The sequence below is a fragment of the Coregonus lavaretus genome, assembly GCF_964263955.1.
Source record: "Coregonus lavaretus genome assembly, chromosome: 31".
Lineage (NCBI taxonomy): Eukaryota > Metazoa > Chordata > Actinopteri > Salmoniformes > Salmonidae > Coregonus > Coregonus lavaretus.
Genome location: NC_140018.1, coordinates 16,485,795 through 16,505,011, shown reverse-complemented (window position 1 = coordinate 16,505,011; position 19,217 = coordinate 16,485,795). Strand labels below are relative to the sequence as shown.

At 47.8% G+C, this 19,217-nt stretch overlaps 1 protein-coding gene across 6 annotated transcripts in view; it reads left to right on the top strand.

Annotated features, from left to right (window-relative positions):
• nhsl1b (NHS-like 1b) overlaps positions 1 to 17,883 on the top strand; it is a gene marked incomplete at its 5' end in the record, with an annotated part of 178,540 nt that extends 160,657 nt beyond the window's left edge. For all 6 annotated transcript variants that reach the window (XM_084149686.1, XM_084149691.1, XM_084149687.1 and 3 more), the window contains 3 exons: positions 1,694 to 5,116; positions 9,337 to 9,469; positions 15,370 to 17,883. In XM_084149686.1, coding sequence (XP_084005812.1) covers positions 1,694 to 5,116; positions 9,337 to 9,469; positions 15,370 to 16,045 — 4,232 coding nt within the window. In that variant the 3' untranslated portion in view covers positions 16,046 to 17,883. The remainder of the gene's footprint in view (positions 1 to 1,693; positions 5,117 to 9,336; positions 9,470 to 15,369) is intronic.
• Positions 17,884 to 19,217: the final 1,334 nt, after the last annotated feature.

Here is a 19,217-nt window from a genome sequence, read left to right as displayed (position 1 = left end):
CTACTGGCATCTGTCATTGTAGGATCTCTACTTCCTCAAATCTAGTAGTCCAGAGTCTGACATCACTCCTTTTCCCATGACCGCTAAGGGCCCGGTCTCTGCGCTGTCCTCCTTCCTTAGCCATGATAAGTGTATCTAATGTGAACACACATTTTTTTGAATATCTGGTGACTTACGAGACCGGCGCTGGTAACAAGTCTAGTGAATCTAAACGGGCACTTATTCGTGTGTGTTAATCCCTGGGATACACTGATAATCTAAGCATGCCACAGTGTGTCCCACACACCCCACCACTAAACCCTGCATCTAATCCCAGCATTCCTACCACAGATGATATCATTCTATGTTCATATTTCCACAACTGTGTAATGCACACTGGCCTATCATGGGGGTTGGATTGAGGCCAATGGAGGGAGGGGGGAGAATGACAGGGGAGGTTAAGTAGGAAAGGGTATACTCATCAAGATGTGGGGTGAAAGGACAAGATTGGTTTTCTGTCACAATCAAAATCAACACACAGTCAAGAATACATGTCCTATTGTGGATTTTACTGTACAATTGGTCTTAACCCCAACCAAAACCCACCTCTCCTCTCCTCTGTCTCCCCAGAGGCTTAGGGGATACGCCAGACGAAGATGGTGTGAATGTTTCCCTTTCCCCCTTCTGTGCGTTTGTTATTGTCAGCTGTTGTTATGATAGCCCCACCCTTCTAACGCCCCCTGACCTTTCACCCCTAATCCTCAGAACAGATGGGCTGAAGAACAAACAGAGGGGTCAGGGTTCCACACCCCTGCTAATAGCTATGTGCTACACTTAGTTAAGCTAACCCTATTAAGCTATGGATGACTGGGGACTCTCCTCGCTGTAGGATGTGATCAGTGCAGCTGATAGGCAGAGCTTTGAAGCCTTATTATACAGACAGACAGGTCTGAAAGACCAGACAGACAGGTCTGAAAGACCAGACAGACAGGTTTGAAAGACCAGACAGACAGGCTTGGAAGTCCTGATTACTGTTAGATGGTAAGTCCTTGCCTCAGTGAGTGAGACACCCAGGCTGTCTGTGAAGTAGAAACCTGCAACTTAATCTATCTCCTACAGCAGCGCTGTCACTCTCTGCCTTAGGGAGGGGGAGGTAGGTGTGTGTGTGAATGTTTAGGGAGCATGAGTATCAACAGGCAGCCAGCACAGATTGCCGATACATCAGATATCCTCTCCTATTTTACACCATATTTTTCACTTTGTTTATTTATGTACGGGTGTGGGTGTGGGTGTGGGTGTGTGTGAGCTGCCCAATGCCTTACCAGCTGCCCACACCCTGAGGACCATTCTCTTTCCGATCAGACGGAGCCAGAGTAGGAGGGAAAGGATAGCGGGAGTCTGCCTTCTGGCGTCTGTCCTCTTCTCTCTCTGTCCCACTTTTCCTCTCTCTCCTCTCTCTCTCCATCTCTCTTTCTCTATCTCTCTCCATCTCTGTCCTAATGAAGACGACCAGCGGTTATTAGCCCATCAGACAGGGCCGCAGCAAATCAAATTAATTAGCCTCTTAGACACAGCTAATCTGATCGACAGCCTGCCAGAGAGAGGGGGAACAAGGGAGAGGAAATTAGAGAGAGGGAGAGGAGGAAGCTGGAGGTATTTTGATTGCTCATATGTTAAACCTCTCTCTCTCTCTATCTTTCTGTCTCTTCTGCAGTGGGGAAAGGACGTGGGGGCGAGCTCCGGCCACATTCCATGTTCATCCCGGGACAGTATTCCACATTGGGAAGAGTCGGGAGCGTCAACTCATCGCTCAGGCATTCCGAGACAAGGGATTCTGGTTGCCAGACTGAGGAGGTGAAGATCGTTCCGCCGTCCATGCGGAGAATCCGGGCTCAACGGGGACAAGGAATCGCAGCCCAGATGGCCGGAATTTCCACATCCTCGTCTACAGGAAGCATCTCCGTCTCCAGTAGCGACGGCTGTTCCGGAATGCTGGTCCTACCCCCGCATCTGAATGTAGATGCCCAGCGCTTCCACAGTCTTCCCAGACCCGGGCCAAGGGTGTCTCTCAGTGCTGAGCTCATCTACAGCAGCACCCCCATCAGGCCGGAAGACCACAATGCACCCCAGAGGCAGATCGGCAAGCTGCAGGTGGACAACACCGTGGTGCATCTGAGAAACGCCCCCAAGACAGGTACTCTGCCACGGCCCAAGTCTCAGGAGGTGCGGGGGTCCCAGACAGGGGACTGGGGTGGTGGTCCGGCATGTGTGGTGTCCCCCCACGCTGCCTACTCCACATCCCTCATCCCCAACGCCACCATGTCCTTCTCTGCCGAGGTTGTGACGCTCCATAAGTCCTCCAGCCAGCACCCCCAGTCCCCCGGGACGGCCTACCCCACCTCCAGGCCTCTCAGTCTGGCCGCGAGCACCAGCATGGACCCCCTGAGCTCCACCTCCTTCACCCACAGGACCACCTGCCCTGCCCGGGCCACCTCCACACCAACACACACACATCCCCAAGACGGAGGGGTGATTTCCCCGGCAACGCCCAGCGAATCGGGCTGCTCGGATGGCAGCCTGCACAGCCACACAAGCACCATCGCCGCGACGACTCCGTCCTCGGCCGACGACCAGTGGTCAATCTACGACACGCCGGAGAATGTGGTCCTGCCCCGGCGTCCTCTGACCTCTAGCTGCTCCACTCCCATCAACCACCTGAACAGCAGCCTGGAGCTGTCGTCCCGCACCACCACCGACTCCAGCTCCCTGTACTCCCAGGACAACGACGGCTACTACACCTCAATGCACCTGGACTCTGGCCTGCGCTCCAGGAGCCATGGTAGCGGGCAGGGCCACGGGGTGGTAGCCGGCCGGACTGCCAGACACAGCATGTACGAGTGCCGCGAGCTGCCTAGCCACGAGGAAGATTCTAACAGTCTATACAGCGACCGCTCACTGTCCCGCAGCATCTCTCTCCGCAAGGCCAAGAAGCCGCCGCTGCCCCCGGCCAGGACCGACTCCCTCCGCCGCAAGCCTGGCGGGAAGAAGCCCCTGGGTGGAGTTAGTGCAGTTAGCGGGGTTAATGTGAGCGCTAACGGATCGGTGCTGAACGAGACATTGATCGCTAGCCTGCAGCAGAGCCTCCAGATGGGATTGAGAGATCGAAAGGGGAAGGGCGTGTCCCCTTCCTCGCCCTCCCACAGCCCGTGCAGCGACTACGAGGACCCCTGGTTGCTGCGACCACGGAGCCAGAGCAGTGTGAGCGCCGCTAGCTCCGCCGCGTCGCTAGCGGCTAACAACACTAACAGTTGCGTAGTGGCTAATGTGTACTCACTCTGTCATGTGACGCCAGCTCACAGCGACACCAGCAGCCTGCGCTCCGATTACGCAGAGTCCTGGGGCTACTACATGGATTACCCCCGTAACCATGGAGACCAGGGGCCGCAGTCCCCCTCCATTCACCAACACCACCCTGCTGCCAACATTGTAGCGGGCACACACCCGAGGGGTCTGTCGAATGGAAGTGGGAGTCTCCACAATCACATCAATATCCAGGCCTCGGTCCCTCCAGCCCAGGAGGGAGGTGTGGCGGTCAAGCCCAAGACGGCCACCTCTTCCCCGGACAGGATCCATAGACTGACTTCCCCCTCCAGCGGCTACTCCAGCCAGTCCAACACCCCCACGGCCGGCACCCCCGTGCCCTCCTTCATGAGGTCCCACTCACCCTCGGGGCGGCCCAAGCCCAAAGTGCCTGAGAGGAAGTCTTCACTCCTGTCATCCATTTCCATCTCCTCCTCCTCCACCTCCCTCTCCTCAAACGCCTCTGACTCTCTCAGGAACTCTGGCCCACCTCCTGCTCCCCTGCCTCCCACCTCAGCACCCACCAAACCCATCAGCCCCCCACCTCCTTTCCCTGCTCCTCTCCCCCCATCCAGCCCCAGCTCTCCCCCTCTGCCCCTCGCACCTCCATTACCCACAACCCCTCAGGGCACCCCCATGAGCCCGCCCCCTTACTCCACCTCTCCAGACTTCCCTCCCCCTCCACCTCCAGATTCCCTTATCCACCCCAGCCTCTCCTTCAACGGGACCCTCAGTCCTCCTCCTCATCCACCTCCATTCCCCTCCATGGTCCCCTCTCCTCCACCACCTCCCCCCCTGCCTGCCCCTGCTCCACCCACAGCCTCCCCTCTCACCCTGAAGGCAGCAAAGAACGCTCTAAAACCAGCTGCGTTCACTAACAGCCCAGCAGCCAAGGAGGCCGGCAAGTCCCCCATGCCCCTGATCACCCCATTCGCCCTGCAGAGTGTGCGCCTCCGCTCAGTCAAGCGGCCAGAGGAGCAAGTCAACGGCAAGGCGGAACATACCAAAGCTCAGGAAACGGGGGGCAACCAGTTCTGGGCCCTCAAGCCCCACACGCCGGAGAAGCTTAAGCAGCTGGAGCATCCCACTATGCTGCCCCTGATGAACTGCACCAGTCCAGAGGAAATCACCAAGGCCTCATCATCTGCTGTGAAGAAGCTCTTCGCTGAACTGTCCGCGGACGGCAGTGACTCTGAGGTGCTGCCTGGGGGCGCCGTCACCAACGGTAAACCTGAGGAACAGAGCCTGTCCAACAGCTCAGCCCAACCAGATCAGGAGGGGCAGTCACCCCTCCCAAGCCCCGTGGAGGAGGCAATCAAAATCCCCCCAGTCAAACAGAAACCCTCAGTGGTCTCCAAGAAGCCCAAACTGTCTCTTGTCACCCCCCAGTCTGTGGTGGGAGAGGAGACCGCCCAGACTACCACCACACTGAGCCCCCAGGATGAGACCACCACCTCGGCCACCACAGAAGAAGACCAGGTGGACGCTAAAGTGAGAGAGGAAGAGACTAAGGAGGAGGGAAATGAGGAGAAAGAGCAGGAGGAAGATGAGGTTTCAGAGAGTTCCTCAGCCCTGACAGAGTGTAGTGAACCCTTCACCTCCACGAAGAGCCAGAAGGAGACCCAGCCTCCGGCCACCGTCACACAGGAGACAAGCCTCGCTGAGGGGCAGGAGCAAAACAGAGAGGCTGAGGAAGAGGAGGAAGAGGAGGAAGAAGATGAGGAAGATGGGACCAGCAGTACCACTGGATCAGTCAGCTCTAAGGACGACGAGAGTGGTGAGTTAGATTTAATTTGTATTATTAACACCAAAAATACTCAAATTAAATTCAGATAAAATTGAATAAAATTGAATGTTTTGAAGAAATAAAATGGGACATCTGTTTTGTAAATTACATTGAGGCAGCTTACAATCAAACTGTTGGTTGCTGAGTTCAAGGTCTAGTCTGTCATCATTAGCAGCTATTCAGTGCTGACTGATGGTGGCAGGTGTTTGTTAGCTGTGCTGACAGTTTGCGTTGGCTGAGGTAAAAGGCAGTTGAGAGATACAGTTGAAGTCGGAAGTTTACATACACTTAGGTTGGAGTCATTAAAACTCGTTTTTCAACCACTCCAAAAATTTATTGGTTGAGGGAATGCCAAGAGTGTGCAAAGCTGTCATCAAGGCAAAGGGTGGCTATTTGAAGAATCTCTAATATAAAATATATTTTGATTTGTTTAACACTTTTTTGGTTACTACATGATTCCATATGTGTTATTTCATAATTTTGATCTCTTCACTATTATTCTACAATGTAAAAAATAGTACAAATAAAGAAAAACCCTTGAATGAGTAGGTGTGTCCAAACTTTTTGACTGGTACTGTATGTATGAAATTAGTTTTGATTTAGAATGGACCATCTATGCACTTAAATAGCGAATGGAGGATGCTTTTCCCATGGTTCATTTTCATGCCAGCCAGGTAGGCTATACTCCTGTTGTAAAGCGAAGCAATGAGCTTAATATTAGGAAAGTTGATAAATAAATATAGTAGACCTAGCCTATAGAAAGCTGATGGGATCCTCTCTTTTTAATAGAGGCAATTAAAACTGTTTTCTCAGGTAATTGCATAGCCTATAGAAATGTTGCGCAACATGAACTCATGGGCTCTCAATACGTGTTTGATTCGATTTTCGATAACATTTGCATTGATGTCAGTGATTAGAGCGATAATAGAGTGCTACCAGGCAGTTAGCAAGTTTGGTAGGCTACTAATGACCATCAGCAGCATCAGAGCTTGGAGAAGCCTACAGTTGAGGTCGGAAGTTTACATACACTTAGGTTGGAGTCATTAAAACCCGTTTTTCAACCACTCCACACATTTCTTGTTAACAAACTATAGTTTTGGCAAGTCGGTTATCTACTTTGTGCATGACACAAGTAATTTTTCCAACAATTGTTTACAGACATTTTATTTCACTTATAATTCACTGTATCACAATTCCAGTGGGTCAGAAGTTTACATACACTAAGTTGACTGTGCCTTTAAACAGCTTGGAAAATTCCAGAAATGATGTCATGGCTTTAGAAGCTTCTGATAGGCTAATTGACATCATTTGAGTCAGTTGGAGGTGTACCTGTGGATGTATTTCAAGGCCTACCTTCAAACTCAGTGCCTCTTTGCTTGACATCATGGGAAAATCAAAAGAAATCAGCCAAGACCTCAGAAAAAAATGTGTAGACCTCCACAAGTCTGGTTCATCCTTGGGAGCAATTTCCAAACGCCTGAAGGTACCACGTTCATCTGTACAAAAAATAGTACGCATGTATAAACACCATGGGACCACGCAGCCGCCATACCGCTCAGGAAGGAGACGCGTTCTGTCTTCTAGAGATGAGCGTACTTTGGTGCGAAAAGTGCAAATCAATCCCAGAACAACAGCAAAGGACCTTGTGTAGATGCTGGAGGAAACAGGTACAAAAGTATCTATATCCACAGTAAAACGAGTCCTATATCGACATAACCTGAAAGGCCGCTCAGCAAGGAAGAAGCCACTGCTCCAAAACCGCCATAAAAAAAGCCAGACTACGGTTTGCAACTGCACATGGGGACAAAGATCGTACTTTTCTGAGAAATGTCCTCTGGTCTGATGAAACAAAAATAGAACTGTTTGGCCATAATGACCATTGTTATGTTTGGAGGAAAAAGGGGGTGCTTGCAAGCCGAAGAACACCATCCCAACCGTGAAGCACGGGGGTGGCAGCATCATGCTGTGGGGGTGCTTTGCTACAGGAGGGACTGGTGCACTTCACAAAATAGATAGCATCCTGAGGAAGGAAAATTATGTGGATATATTGAAGCAACATCTCAAGACATCAGTCAGGAAGTTAAAGCTTGGTTGCAAATGGGTCTTCCAAATGGACAATGACCCTAAGCCTACTTCCAAAGTTGTGGCAAAATGGCTTAAGGACAACAAATTCAAGGTATTGGAGTGGCCATCACAAAGCCCTGACCTCAATCCTATAGAAAATATGTGGGCAGAACTGAAAAAGCATGTGCGAGCGAGGCCTACAAACCTGACTCAGTTACACCAGCTCTGTCAGGAGGAATGGGCCAAAATTCACCCAACTTATTGTGGGAAGCTTGTGGAAGGCTACCTGAAACGTTTGACCCAGGTTAAACAATTTAAAGGCAATGCTACCAAATACTAATTGAGTGTATGTAAACTTCTGACCCACTGGGAATGTGATGAAATAAATAAAAGCTGAAATAAATAATTCTCTCTACTATTAAACTGACATTTCACATTCTTAAAATAGAGTGGTGATCCTAACTGACCTAAGACAGGGAATTTTTACTAGGATTAAATGTCAGGAATTGTGAAAAACCTGAGTTTAAATGTATTTGGCTAAGGTGTATGTAAACTTCCGACTTCAACTGTAGGTTACATTGCTAGACATTAGCTGTGCTTAAGGCTAGGGGCTTTAGCTGGGGTTTCCAGCTGTCCCTCGGTCCTTCTTCAAATCCCACTTCAGGGCAGGACGAAGGGCAGGTATTGGGGCCAGCTTCCTCCAAGCTGGTCTTAGACTGCCTGCTCTCTCTCTGACTGTGAAGGTATATAAAAGGCTTAGACTGAAGACAGGGTTAGCAACACAATACAGATTCCCTTTATTGAATGTGATCAAAGGTTTAGGATATTCCTGGAAGGATGCATAGGGAAGGCCTCCCTGTATCTCTGGTTTTAACTGAATCTTGAACTAGAAGAAGCTGCCATCAGGGCTGGCAGGAGTCGAAGCGTCTCCGCAAACAGTGCCCAAAAAATAAATGGTCTCAAAACATAGTTTGCCCATTTAGTGCTAATGTAGCATGGTGCCGCCTGGTTGTTGTCTGTTCTGTGTCATTGAGCTAGCCAGAGAGGCATCATACCTGCCTGCCTCCTCCTCTTCCCCCAAGTGAGAGCTCAGCTTAGTGAGGGACAGCACTGCGGCAGATGCCTGGATTTATCATCTCTCTCAATTCAGTTCAAAGGGGCTTTATTGACATGAGAAACATGTTTACATTGCCAAAGCAAGTGAAATAAACAATTTTTAAAAAATCTCTCACTCCATCCTCACTCCATCTTCTGTTGTTCTGGTTTGTTTTATGCTCTCACTGTCTCATTCAATTCTAATCTGTCTCCCCTATGTCCTTTCTATTACTGGACTCTCCTTTTCTCTCTCACCTCTGCTTCCCTCTGTCCACCCCATCTATCCTTATGTCCAACTATCTATTTTATACTGTACTTTCCTCTTTTCCATCTGTCATTCTCTCTGTCCTGTTGTCTTTTTTTTCTCTCTCTCTCTCTCTCTCTCTCTCTCTCTCTCTCTCTCTCTCTCTCTCTCTCTCTCTCTCTGTCTCTGTCTCTGTCTCTCTCTCTGTCTCTCTCTCTCTCTCTCTCTCTCTCTCTCTCTCTGGGAGGTAGGGGACATCTGTCCTAGGGGAGGTCTGTTTAGTGGAGGGAGGCGGGGGAATGTGGAGAGTAGGGGGAGGGGCCCACTGTATAGGAGGGGAGGGGAGATGAGAGGAGATGTGGGTGGGGAGGGAGGGAGGGAGGGAGGGGGGAGGGGGCGAGCGTAACATGAGATCGCCTGCAGCGGCTCAGGCAGTCGAAGTGCAGACACGAGCGAGGGAGGAGGAGGAGAGAAGCTCAACTAGAGGAGAGAGAGAGGGAGAGAATGTAAGAAGCCAGTCCAGCACCACCTCTATATCTCTTAGGCACTCAGGTTACTTTTGCGGGATATCCGACCATCGGTTATGTGTGTGTGTTAGCTTGCTCCTCAGCTGCTGTCCGTGTGTGGGTGACATGTGTCCTGTGTGCATGTGTTTTTATTTACCAGGTGAAGTGTTTGACTATTGTAGGGCTGTGTAATGCTTGTATTCGTTCCTCGGTCGGTGTGTATGTATTGTGTATGTGTTCTCTCATCAGGGTGTGTAACGTGTTTCTAATGTGTGTGTGTCTAATATGTGTGTGTCTCCTAGGTGAGGTGTTTGATTCAAGCAGCACTGCTGAGTCTTCGCCGGCCCCCAGCACCAACAGGACCCCCAGGCGGGGGGATATGGTGACCCCCACACGCCCCCGAACTACCGAGGACCTCTTTGCTGCCATCCACAGGTACGTAATGGCACGGTCACCATCTCTCAACTTTCCATTTATTTACTCCCTATACCCCTCTATCCTCCTCAACCAGCTCTCTCTCTCTCATATTCACAACACTCTCATCCCTCTCCTATCCTCCTCAACCACCCCACTGCACTATAGCTTTCTCTTACTGCTCTTTCTATCTTTCTCTCTGTCGCAGCATGACAGTCATCCTAACCTCTGTACCTTCCCTTCATCTTGCCATTCTCCTCAGTCCATCACTCCTCTCCCTCCCATACGTTTAGCCAGGCTGTCCTTTTTATTCATTTAAACAAATCTTTATCTTTAACTCTGCATTGTTGGCAAAGGACCATAATTAAGCATTTCACTGTTAGTCTACACCTGTTGTTAACGAAGCATGTGAGAAATACAATTTGGTTTGATTTGTACATTTGTCAGGCGGTAGGCAGGTGTCTGGTGTCCCTGGGTCTGGCAGCCAGGCAGTGGAGAGCTTTTCTCTGTAACGTGTCTGTTAGACAGAGATGGGCTCACTGGGAAGAGAAACCAGTAGTAGTTAATGGGTGCTGGTGAAGGGATACTGGATGGTAGATGGTAGCTAGTAGCTTCATTTAGCAATGCGCATGCCCCGCCCACCTGAGGATCTGTGTTTTTCAGTCATCTATTTCCTGTGTTTGAGAGGTGCAAACACACCCTGGTAATGGCTGAAATGGGTTTAATGGAATACATTGTATTTCCGTTGCGTCTATAAGAACACTAAAGCTTCGTCAGGGATTTAACACGTCTTCTCGACACTTACAGTGCCTTCGGAAAGTATTCAGACCTCTTGACTTTGTCCACATTTTGTTACGTTACAGCCTTATTCTAAAATGGATTTAAAAAATATATATTCCTCATCAATCTACACACAATACCCCATAATGACAAAGCAAAAACAGGTTTTTAGAAATGTTAGCAAATGTATAAAAAAATATAAAAAACTGAAATATCACATTTACATAAGTATTCAGACCCTTTACTCAGTACTTTGTTGAAGCACCTTTGGCAGCGATTACAGCCTCGAGTCTTCTTGGGTATGACGCACCTGTATTTGGGGAGTTTCTCCTATTCTTCTCTGCAGATCCTCTCAAGCTCTGTCAGGTTGGATGGGGAGCATCGCTGCACAGCTATTTTCAGGTCTCCCCAGAGGTGTTCGATCGGGTTCAAGTCCGGGCTCTGGCTGGGCTACTCAAGGACATTCAGAGACTTGTCCCAAAGCCACTCCTTCGTTGTCTTGGCTGTATGCGTAGGGTCATTGTCCTATTGGAAGGTGAACCTTCGCCCCAGTCTGAGGTCCTGAGCGCTCTGGAGCAGGTTTTCATCAAGGATCTCTCTGTACTTTTCTCCGTTCATCATTCCTTCGATCCTGACTAGTCTCACAGTCCCTGCCGCTGAAAAACATCCCCACAGCATGATGCTGCCACCACCATGCTTCACCGTAGGGATGGTAACAGGTTTCCTCCAGACGTGACGCTTGGCATTCAGGCCAAAGAGTTCAATCTTGGTTTCTTCAGACCAGAGAATCTTGTTTCTCATGGTCTGAGAGTCCTTTAGTTGCCTTTTGGTGAGGAGTGGCTTCCGTCTGGCCACTCTATCATAAAGGCCTGATTGGTGGAGTGCTGCAGAGTGACTATCAGGTTCTTGGTCACCTCCCTGACCAAGGCCCTTCTCCCCTGATTGCTCAGTTTGGCCGGGCGGCCAGCTCTAGGAAGAGTCTTGGTGGTTCCAAACTTCTTCCATTTAAGAATGATGAGGCCACTGTGTTCTTGGGGACCTTCAATGCTGCAGAAATTTGTTGGTACCCTTCCTCAGATCTGTGCCTCGACACAATCCTGTCTCAGATCTCTACAGACAATTCCTTCGACCTCATGGCTTGGTTTTCGCTCTGACATGCACTGTCAACTGTGGGACCTTATATAGACTGGTGTGTGCCTTTCCAAATCATCCAATCAATTGAATTTACTACAGGTGGACTCCAATCAAGTTGTAAAAACATCTCAAGGATGATCAATGGAAACAGGATGCACCTGAGCTCAATTTCGAGTCTCATAGCAAAGGGTTTGAATACTTATGTAAATAAGGTATTTCTGTTTTTTATGTATTTTTTATATTTGAAACATTTCTAAAACCAGTTTTTGCTTTGTCATTATGGGGTATTGTGTGTAGATTGATGAGGATTCTTAAAAAAATATATATATATTAGAATAAGGCTGGAACGTAACAAAGTGTGGAAAAGGGGAAGGGGTCTGAATACTTTCTGAATGCACTGTACATCACAAGAAAGATAAGAAAGATAACTTTATTTTGATGGGTGTTCATTTTTGGTGGAATTGAAAAAAGTAATTATTTAATACAGTTGACATTTTTACAAATTAGATGCGCTGAAATGAAAGCAACTTCCGAAAAACAAACACTCGTATTATAGTGATCTGATCTCGCAAACAATATAAATTATGCATAGATGGATGTAATTTAGAGCCAAGCATGTTGATTTTTAATCTGAGGGTATCCTGCTATTGACACTTGTTGAATTATGCAACAGAACTTGACAACAACAGTCATTAATGAGGCAGTCTAGACAATGCAGGTAGGCATAGAAAGAGCACGTTTTGGTGGTTGCAGCCCTGTTCCACACCTTTATGTTAATCTATTCATAAATGCAAATACACTCAGTGTGTTTATGCAAATGAGGCACATATGATTTTCTTTATTTTATAACAAAATATTTAAAAAAATACCTGATACCATTAGAAAATGAATATACACAGTATACAAAACATTAAGGACACCTTCCTAATATTGAGTTGCCCCCCTCTATTTTGCCCTCAGAACAGCCTCAATTTGTCGGGGCATGGACTCTACAAGGCCCATGTTGACTCCAATGATTCCCACAGTTGTGTCAAGTTGGCTGGATGTCCTTTGGGTGGTGGACCATTCTTGATACACATGGAAACTGTTGAGCGTGAAAAAACCCAGCAGCGTTGCAGTTCTACTACCATACCACTCTTTGAATGGCATACATACACAATCCATGTCTCAATTGTATCAAGGTTTTAAAATATTATTAACCTGTCTCCTCCCCTTCATCTATACTGATGGAAGTGGATTTAACAGGTGACATCAATAAGGGATCATAGCAAGTGTTCCTAATGTTTTGTACACTCATTGTATAAGTGCATTCTAAGAAAAAAAAAGTTGCATTTAACAATATATGTTAAACCTGAATTTCCACCAAAATCCCTGAACTCCATTCATTATTTGTCCGTGCCAGTAAAATCTTGTATGTGCTATAATTCAGTCAAGATCTGATGGATAAAATTAAAACTGTGTCCAACTGTTGCATTATTTTTTAAACCTTTTAACTATTTTGATGACTGTTGCTACTTCTTCTTAGTGGGTGAAAAGCTGATGGTTCATTCATTATTGAGCTAGTTGAACATATATCAGATCGAGGTTAGAGGCTTCACTTAAGAGCTTTTCTGTCTCTCACTCTCTCTCTGTCCTGTACACTCTGCTCTTCCAGTCCATGTACTCTCTACGTTCTCACACATGCGTTCAATGGAGCATACACACACATCATTTGCTCACGCAACCAACTGGCGTGTGTGTATCCTGGTCACGTGCAGCGGTATGATGGTCAGAGAGCTCCCGAGAATCACAGGATTTCATTTCAGGGGATTTTATTTCTGCTGGCTTTGGTGTGTGTGTATGTGTATGTGTCCATCCTCTTGTGCGTTTGTGGGCTTTACCTTTCCTGGTGGATTTCTCCTCACTCTAATATCTTTGTGTGCTATATTAGAGGCAAAGACAAGTTAGCCCTGTGAAGGAGGTAAGGAAGGAAGGCTATAGTAAGTAGATGTAGACATTAGGGCACCAGCTGTTGCTGCTGACCAGAGGTAAACCCAGCACTGTTTGCCTTGTGCTCCCTCTAGCCTCTCTACTCTACTCCTCTCTGCGTTCTCTCCCTCTCACTCACTCAGAAACTGATGAAAAATGGAGGGAGAGAATGATTAAAACCTGAATGGATTGTTATCACAACGACAGCAGGGGTAGGATGGAGCTGGCTGGAGAGATTCTCACAATCAAACATTGTACAGTGAGAAGAAATCGGTGCACCACTCAAAACCTGTGTGATGGTTGTGTGTGTTTGTATTTCTTGATACATTGGATTGGTATTTCTGCCTTTCCCTTCTTTTCTCCATCTGTCTTTCTCTCATTCCCTTTTCTCTATCTGTCTGTCCCTCTGAAATTAATTTTCTCTCCCCCCACTCCTTTTCTCTCACCTTACCACATTCGTTGTGTTTGTCCTTTGTCTCTGTAGAATTGTGTGTGTTTGTACTTTGTGTCTGTAGGTTTGTGTGTGTGTGTGTGTGTGTGTGTGTGTCAATTGTTGGAACAGCATCAGTCCGGGGAGTCAGATGTGGAGTTGCCTGGGCCTGGTTAAATCAGGTGTGAGAGAGCGAGTGATGTTACGTAATCCTGCTGCTATAACCTATGGGCTAATGTACTGCTGGAGCTCTCATGGGACACCACGGTGTTGACGTTGTATTTGGGGCACAGACGTCCCTCAAACCTCCCAGCCCCAACTAACAGACTCCTATCCAGTCTTCTCTCATATCTGGATCTCTCTCTCTGTCATTGACTCCATATTATATCATGGATATATCGTGCTTGTCTTTATTTCTTCTTCTCTGTTAAAGACAGTTGATTTACTTAAACCTCTCTGTCTTTGGACCTGATCTGAAGGATTAAATGTTGCATCTGTCTGCCTCATTCACCCTCCTTCTCCTATGTCATCAAATCCCTTTTGTCATGTCACTGTCTGCCCTCCACACTCTGCTCTTCTAGCTCCACCTCTTCTTCTTCCTCCCTGGTGCAGCGGGGGAATGCAGAGTGAGAGTGAGAGCGCCCCCTGTCTAGAGAGGTTAGGCGCGGCAAGTAGCCCATTACTGTAATTGGCCGGTCCTGTTTCTTCCCCGTGGTAACGCTAGCACTGGATTAGCGCCATAATCCCCAAGCAACCCCTGGATTCAGATTAATTATGCTGTTTTCCCCTGCGCTAATCCGATCTCCCCTGCTAGCCACGGCTTTAGCACAACGCTTATGACTAAGGAACGCATTTCTACATTTGTGAGTCTATGGTAGGTAGACATGGTGGTGTGGAGGAGTAGTATGGCAGCCCCTGCTGGCAAGGATGCTGAACTGTCTTTAGATTTTTTTTTAAAAGGTCTGTGCGCTTTTCCCAGTTAGTGTTGTTAATGAATTCCATTGTGCCACCTCTTAGCGTTCCCCTAGAGTTGCAGCGTGTGCAGTTTTCTTTATCGCATTTGAATAAAATATTTAAAAGCACCAGCCCCCTCCTCCCCCGCTTCCCAGCCCCTGCGCCACTCACCCCCTCTATTGTTAGATTATCCTTGCTTCTTCTAGGCTTCTGAAGCAGTGCACCCTGGGATTGCTGGGGGCATTGTTGACATATGGCTGAATTGGGACACTGTTCAGAAAGGTGTGTATGCCAACTGGCATGTCTTATTAGAGGAACGCTTTGTTTAAGAAAAATAAGTTAGTACTAATGTTCCATCATTGGTTGAGCCATAGAGTAGTAGAGGCTGTTTCATTGAGTGTTGAGCTGAGTAGATGTGTTTGAAGAATTGCTTCTGAGCTTTGGCCTGGACTCTGGACAGTCTCCAACCCCGTGCTCCCTCTCTACCCCTCCACCCTCTGAATATGTCCTGTACCCGCTGTCCTCCTACCCAGCCATGCTGCCTAGCCTGCTCAATATCACTAACCCTGCTCTCCTATCCATTTATCACTCCAACCTCAGCTTAATGTCTCTAATCAACCTTGTCCCTAACCAGGCTCTCCTCCTCTACCCTTAGGTCCAAGCGGAAGGTTCTGGGTCGTAAGGAGTCTGAGGAGGACAAGACGCAGGGCCACTCCCCCTGTCCGTCTCCCCCTGTCACCCCCACGGGCACCTCCCCCAGCCTGGTATCCTCGCTGCCCATGGGCAGGCAGACGGGCTCCATTCAGCGCAACCTGCGTAAGTCTGCCACCAGCAGCGACACCTTCAAGGCTCTGCTCCTGAAGAAGGGAAGCCGCTCTGAGACCAGCTTCCGCATGTCGGCCGCCGACATGCTGCGTTCCACAGACCCGCGCTTCCAGAGGACCCGCTCCGAGTCCTCCCTGGACCCGCCCTCCTCACCATCGTCGCCGACAACACCACACAGCCCTTGCGCTTCCCCAGGTCGCAGCAAGAGGGCGCCAGAGGAATGGGCCCGCAATGAGGGCCTGTCCTACTCCTCCTCCCCATCATCGTCACTGAGCGGGATGAAGTACGGGCGATCGCGCACGCCGCCCTCTGCTGCCAGCAGCAAGTACAACGCCCGCAACCGCATCCTGAGCAGCCCTATGACGGTCATCTGCGAGCGTGAGGGGGAGTTAGCTGAGAGCGCAGAGTACGGAGACGTCCCTGACAGCCAGCCCTGCCCCTTGCCCATGCCCCTCCCCCTGCTCCAGGATTCCAACGGCACTTTATCTGAGGAGAGCAGTAGTTAGATAGAAGGGACCGCCCCCTGGATACAGGGAGCTGAACTCACTCATGGTCCCCAGGGAGGGTGGAGGAGCCAATGATAGGCCCTCCAGAGACTCATGTGCCCCCCGAGCCCCACCCCTGGCTCCACCCACCCCTGGCTCCAGATCCTGTAGGTTTTGGACCTGGTTCTGAGGAAGCGGACCTGACTGGCCCTGTGGCCCTCACGGACTGACCGGACTGTTCTTAGTCTGAAGTGGAGACCGACTCAGCTGCAGCTTTTCAAGACTAATTTTCCTCAATCACATTTCTGCATTTAATTTTGATAACCCATCGTTTGTGTTACAAAAAAAGTAATCATTATCGTTTTTTTCCAAAGACTGATTTTCCCATTGTTTTGTTTGTTTGCTCGTTTTAATAAAAAATGATTCCTGTTAGAGCTTCGGAGGTGCTGATTGTATTCAGGGTTGGTTCCTGTAGTTTTTAGAAGGTTTCTCTAAGGTTAAGGGAAAAGCTAAGGTGATATGAAGGTATTGAAAAGTGACAAGTTGTTTTTATTTTGGCTGCAGTGGTGCCATTAGTTAGTCAGGCAGTGGAATGTGGAACTTGAAGATGTGCTGGGGCTGGCTTAAATGCAGTGTATTTCTGTCTGCTTGCTACTTATCTCATGTTATCTTGAGTCTAAAGGCCATTAATATACCATTGCTTGTGAGTATGTATGGTAAAACATTCTAGAACACCAAATGGTTCCGGGACACAGCTCCAGCTTTGGTTCTTGTGAAGTTTTTTTTCTTCTGCTCTTTGAAGTCTGTGGTTTGGTAGTTTGCAGGAGCTGGAACTTTCAGTGGTCAAGGGGAAGTGCAGAGGGCTGGTGACTGCCCCCTAGCGACAGGCAGGTGAAGAGACGCACATGGACAATGGCTAGGTCTGTTCTACACACGACACACAGCCAATATGATGGATTTAATATGGAGGTTTGGAAAACCTTGGGTGTTTGGAATTTTAGTTTGTAGATTTGCACTGTCCATATGTGTTTCCTTTTTCTTTGTGTAATTTTAAAACCGTGTTTAGAATTGTTTTATATTGTTTTAAGCCTGTGTTTAGGTATTCTCCCTTTCCCTTTCACTCATGTTTGGAAATGAAGAATTCATCTTTAAAAAAGTCAAATGGAAAAAATACTTAAACTGTCATATTTTTATTTGTGATCATTTTGGTTACCAAAGAGCTAAACAATTAAACGTAGCCTCATGTTTTTGCTAATATGGACACAATCTGAATCTGTGATTGGCCGTACTGGACCAGACGTATTGACCGAGGTATTGTGGAGTTTGGTGAGATTACCTTCTAGAACCTTCTAGGGCTTATGATTATGATTACCATCACTCAGTTTACGTTTCTACTAGGTTTCTCTCTTCCTGCACAGTTTTATATGGTTATTTTTGTTTTTAAAAAGTGTTTAAGTAACATTTGACTTATTTTCAAATACTTTTTTGTTGAAAGGGAGTGGTTTCCTTTTGTAGACTATTTATTTTAAAATAGTGAGGCTGTGATGTGGTACTCCAACACCCAGCAACCAGCAGTCAGGTACTCCAGCCAACCAGCAGTCAGTACTCTAGCCCCAGCCAACCAGCAGTCAGTACTCTAGCCCCAGACGACCAGCAGTCAGGTGGAGGTGAGGAAAGGTTTGGGGCGGGGAGGGATCTGGATGTGCGGGGACAAGTGGAGAGCCAGGACCACAGTTCACAGGCTAGGTTTACAAAGATAGAGTAAATATTGTAACATTATAGTGGTATTAAAAACCTAAAGAGGTACAAAAATAAGTAATAAAACCATAAAGATTAATAAAGGTGAAATAAATACATTATTTTAGCTCTTTGGTATTAAATGAAATATTCCACCCTGGTGCAAAAGCTCAGTAAATCTGACCTGATGTGTCATAGAGGAGGTGACAAGTGTGACTCTTCATACCCTCGTAGAGCCTGTAACGGCCCAGGTTTAATCACCTGTGACAAGTGTCTCGCAGAGTTCAGACCCAGCCATGACTGAGAGCTCATCTCAGTCCGGCTCACGATGGGAGCTTATGAAGTCTCAATCTCAGCTCGCTAAGGAGGAGGAGGAGGGGAAGAGAGGAGGGAGGAAGGGAAGAGAGGAGAGGGATGAAAGGAGGGGAGGGGGAGATAGTGGATGTAAAGGCAGAGGAGGCAGGCTGCTAACCTCTTGTGTATATGTCTATGTAATAAAACATGTTGATATTTAAAGTGTGTCTCGTCTCTCTCTCTACCTCTCTGTGTGATTCACGATCCTTCTGCCAGCCCGCCGCCCAAATCACCGCCTCATTAGCACCGTTGCCATGGCACCCACTGTCATCCGTCATCCGGAAAACTCCAGAGGCCATCACTTAGCCCCCACTTCCTCCTCCAGGTCATCCCTTATGCCTCTCACCTCTGGACGTCCCATTAGAACTCTGCATCACCGGGTGTCACATAATATCCCACTGTTTGAGACTGTCAACCTCTTAACTGTTGCGCCATCATCATAACTGTGTGACATATATTGACACTGCATAAATGTCACCGCTTCTCCTAATATTCCATAAAGACAGAGGCATTAACCCCTGTTGGTCGCTGTAATTGAGACCCAAGTTATCTCCATAGGGACATTGGCATTGCATATCCACCAATCCACACACTGCTATATGAAATGGTGCTATAAAGAACTACAAAGCACCCTTAGTTTTAGCAGTGCACCAACCCACACACACACATTATTGGGCTGACTGGTAGACCGTACCACTTGAATATAGAACAGTGTTACTCCATCTCCCTTTTAATATTCCAGACAGCAGTCCCTACATTTCACTGTCACACATCAATCAATACGACGGATCTCTCCCTCCCATAATCATTCCAGTGACACGCTGTGTCCGCCCTCTTTCCAATACTCAAGTGTCACTGCCCCATACAGACCCTAGCCAGCCAACCCATCTTCAGATATAAGCTCATGATACTGGGACATTTTCTATTGACTTGCTAATGATTTTCATTATAAAACCTTGACTCAACATCTTTACATTTACATTTACATTTTAGTCATTTAGCAGACGCTCTTATCCAGAGCGACTTACAGTTAGCACATACATTATTTTATCGAACCCACAACCCTGGCGTTGCAAACGCCATGCTCTACCAACTGAGCTAC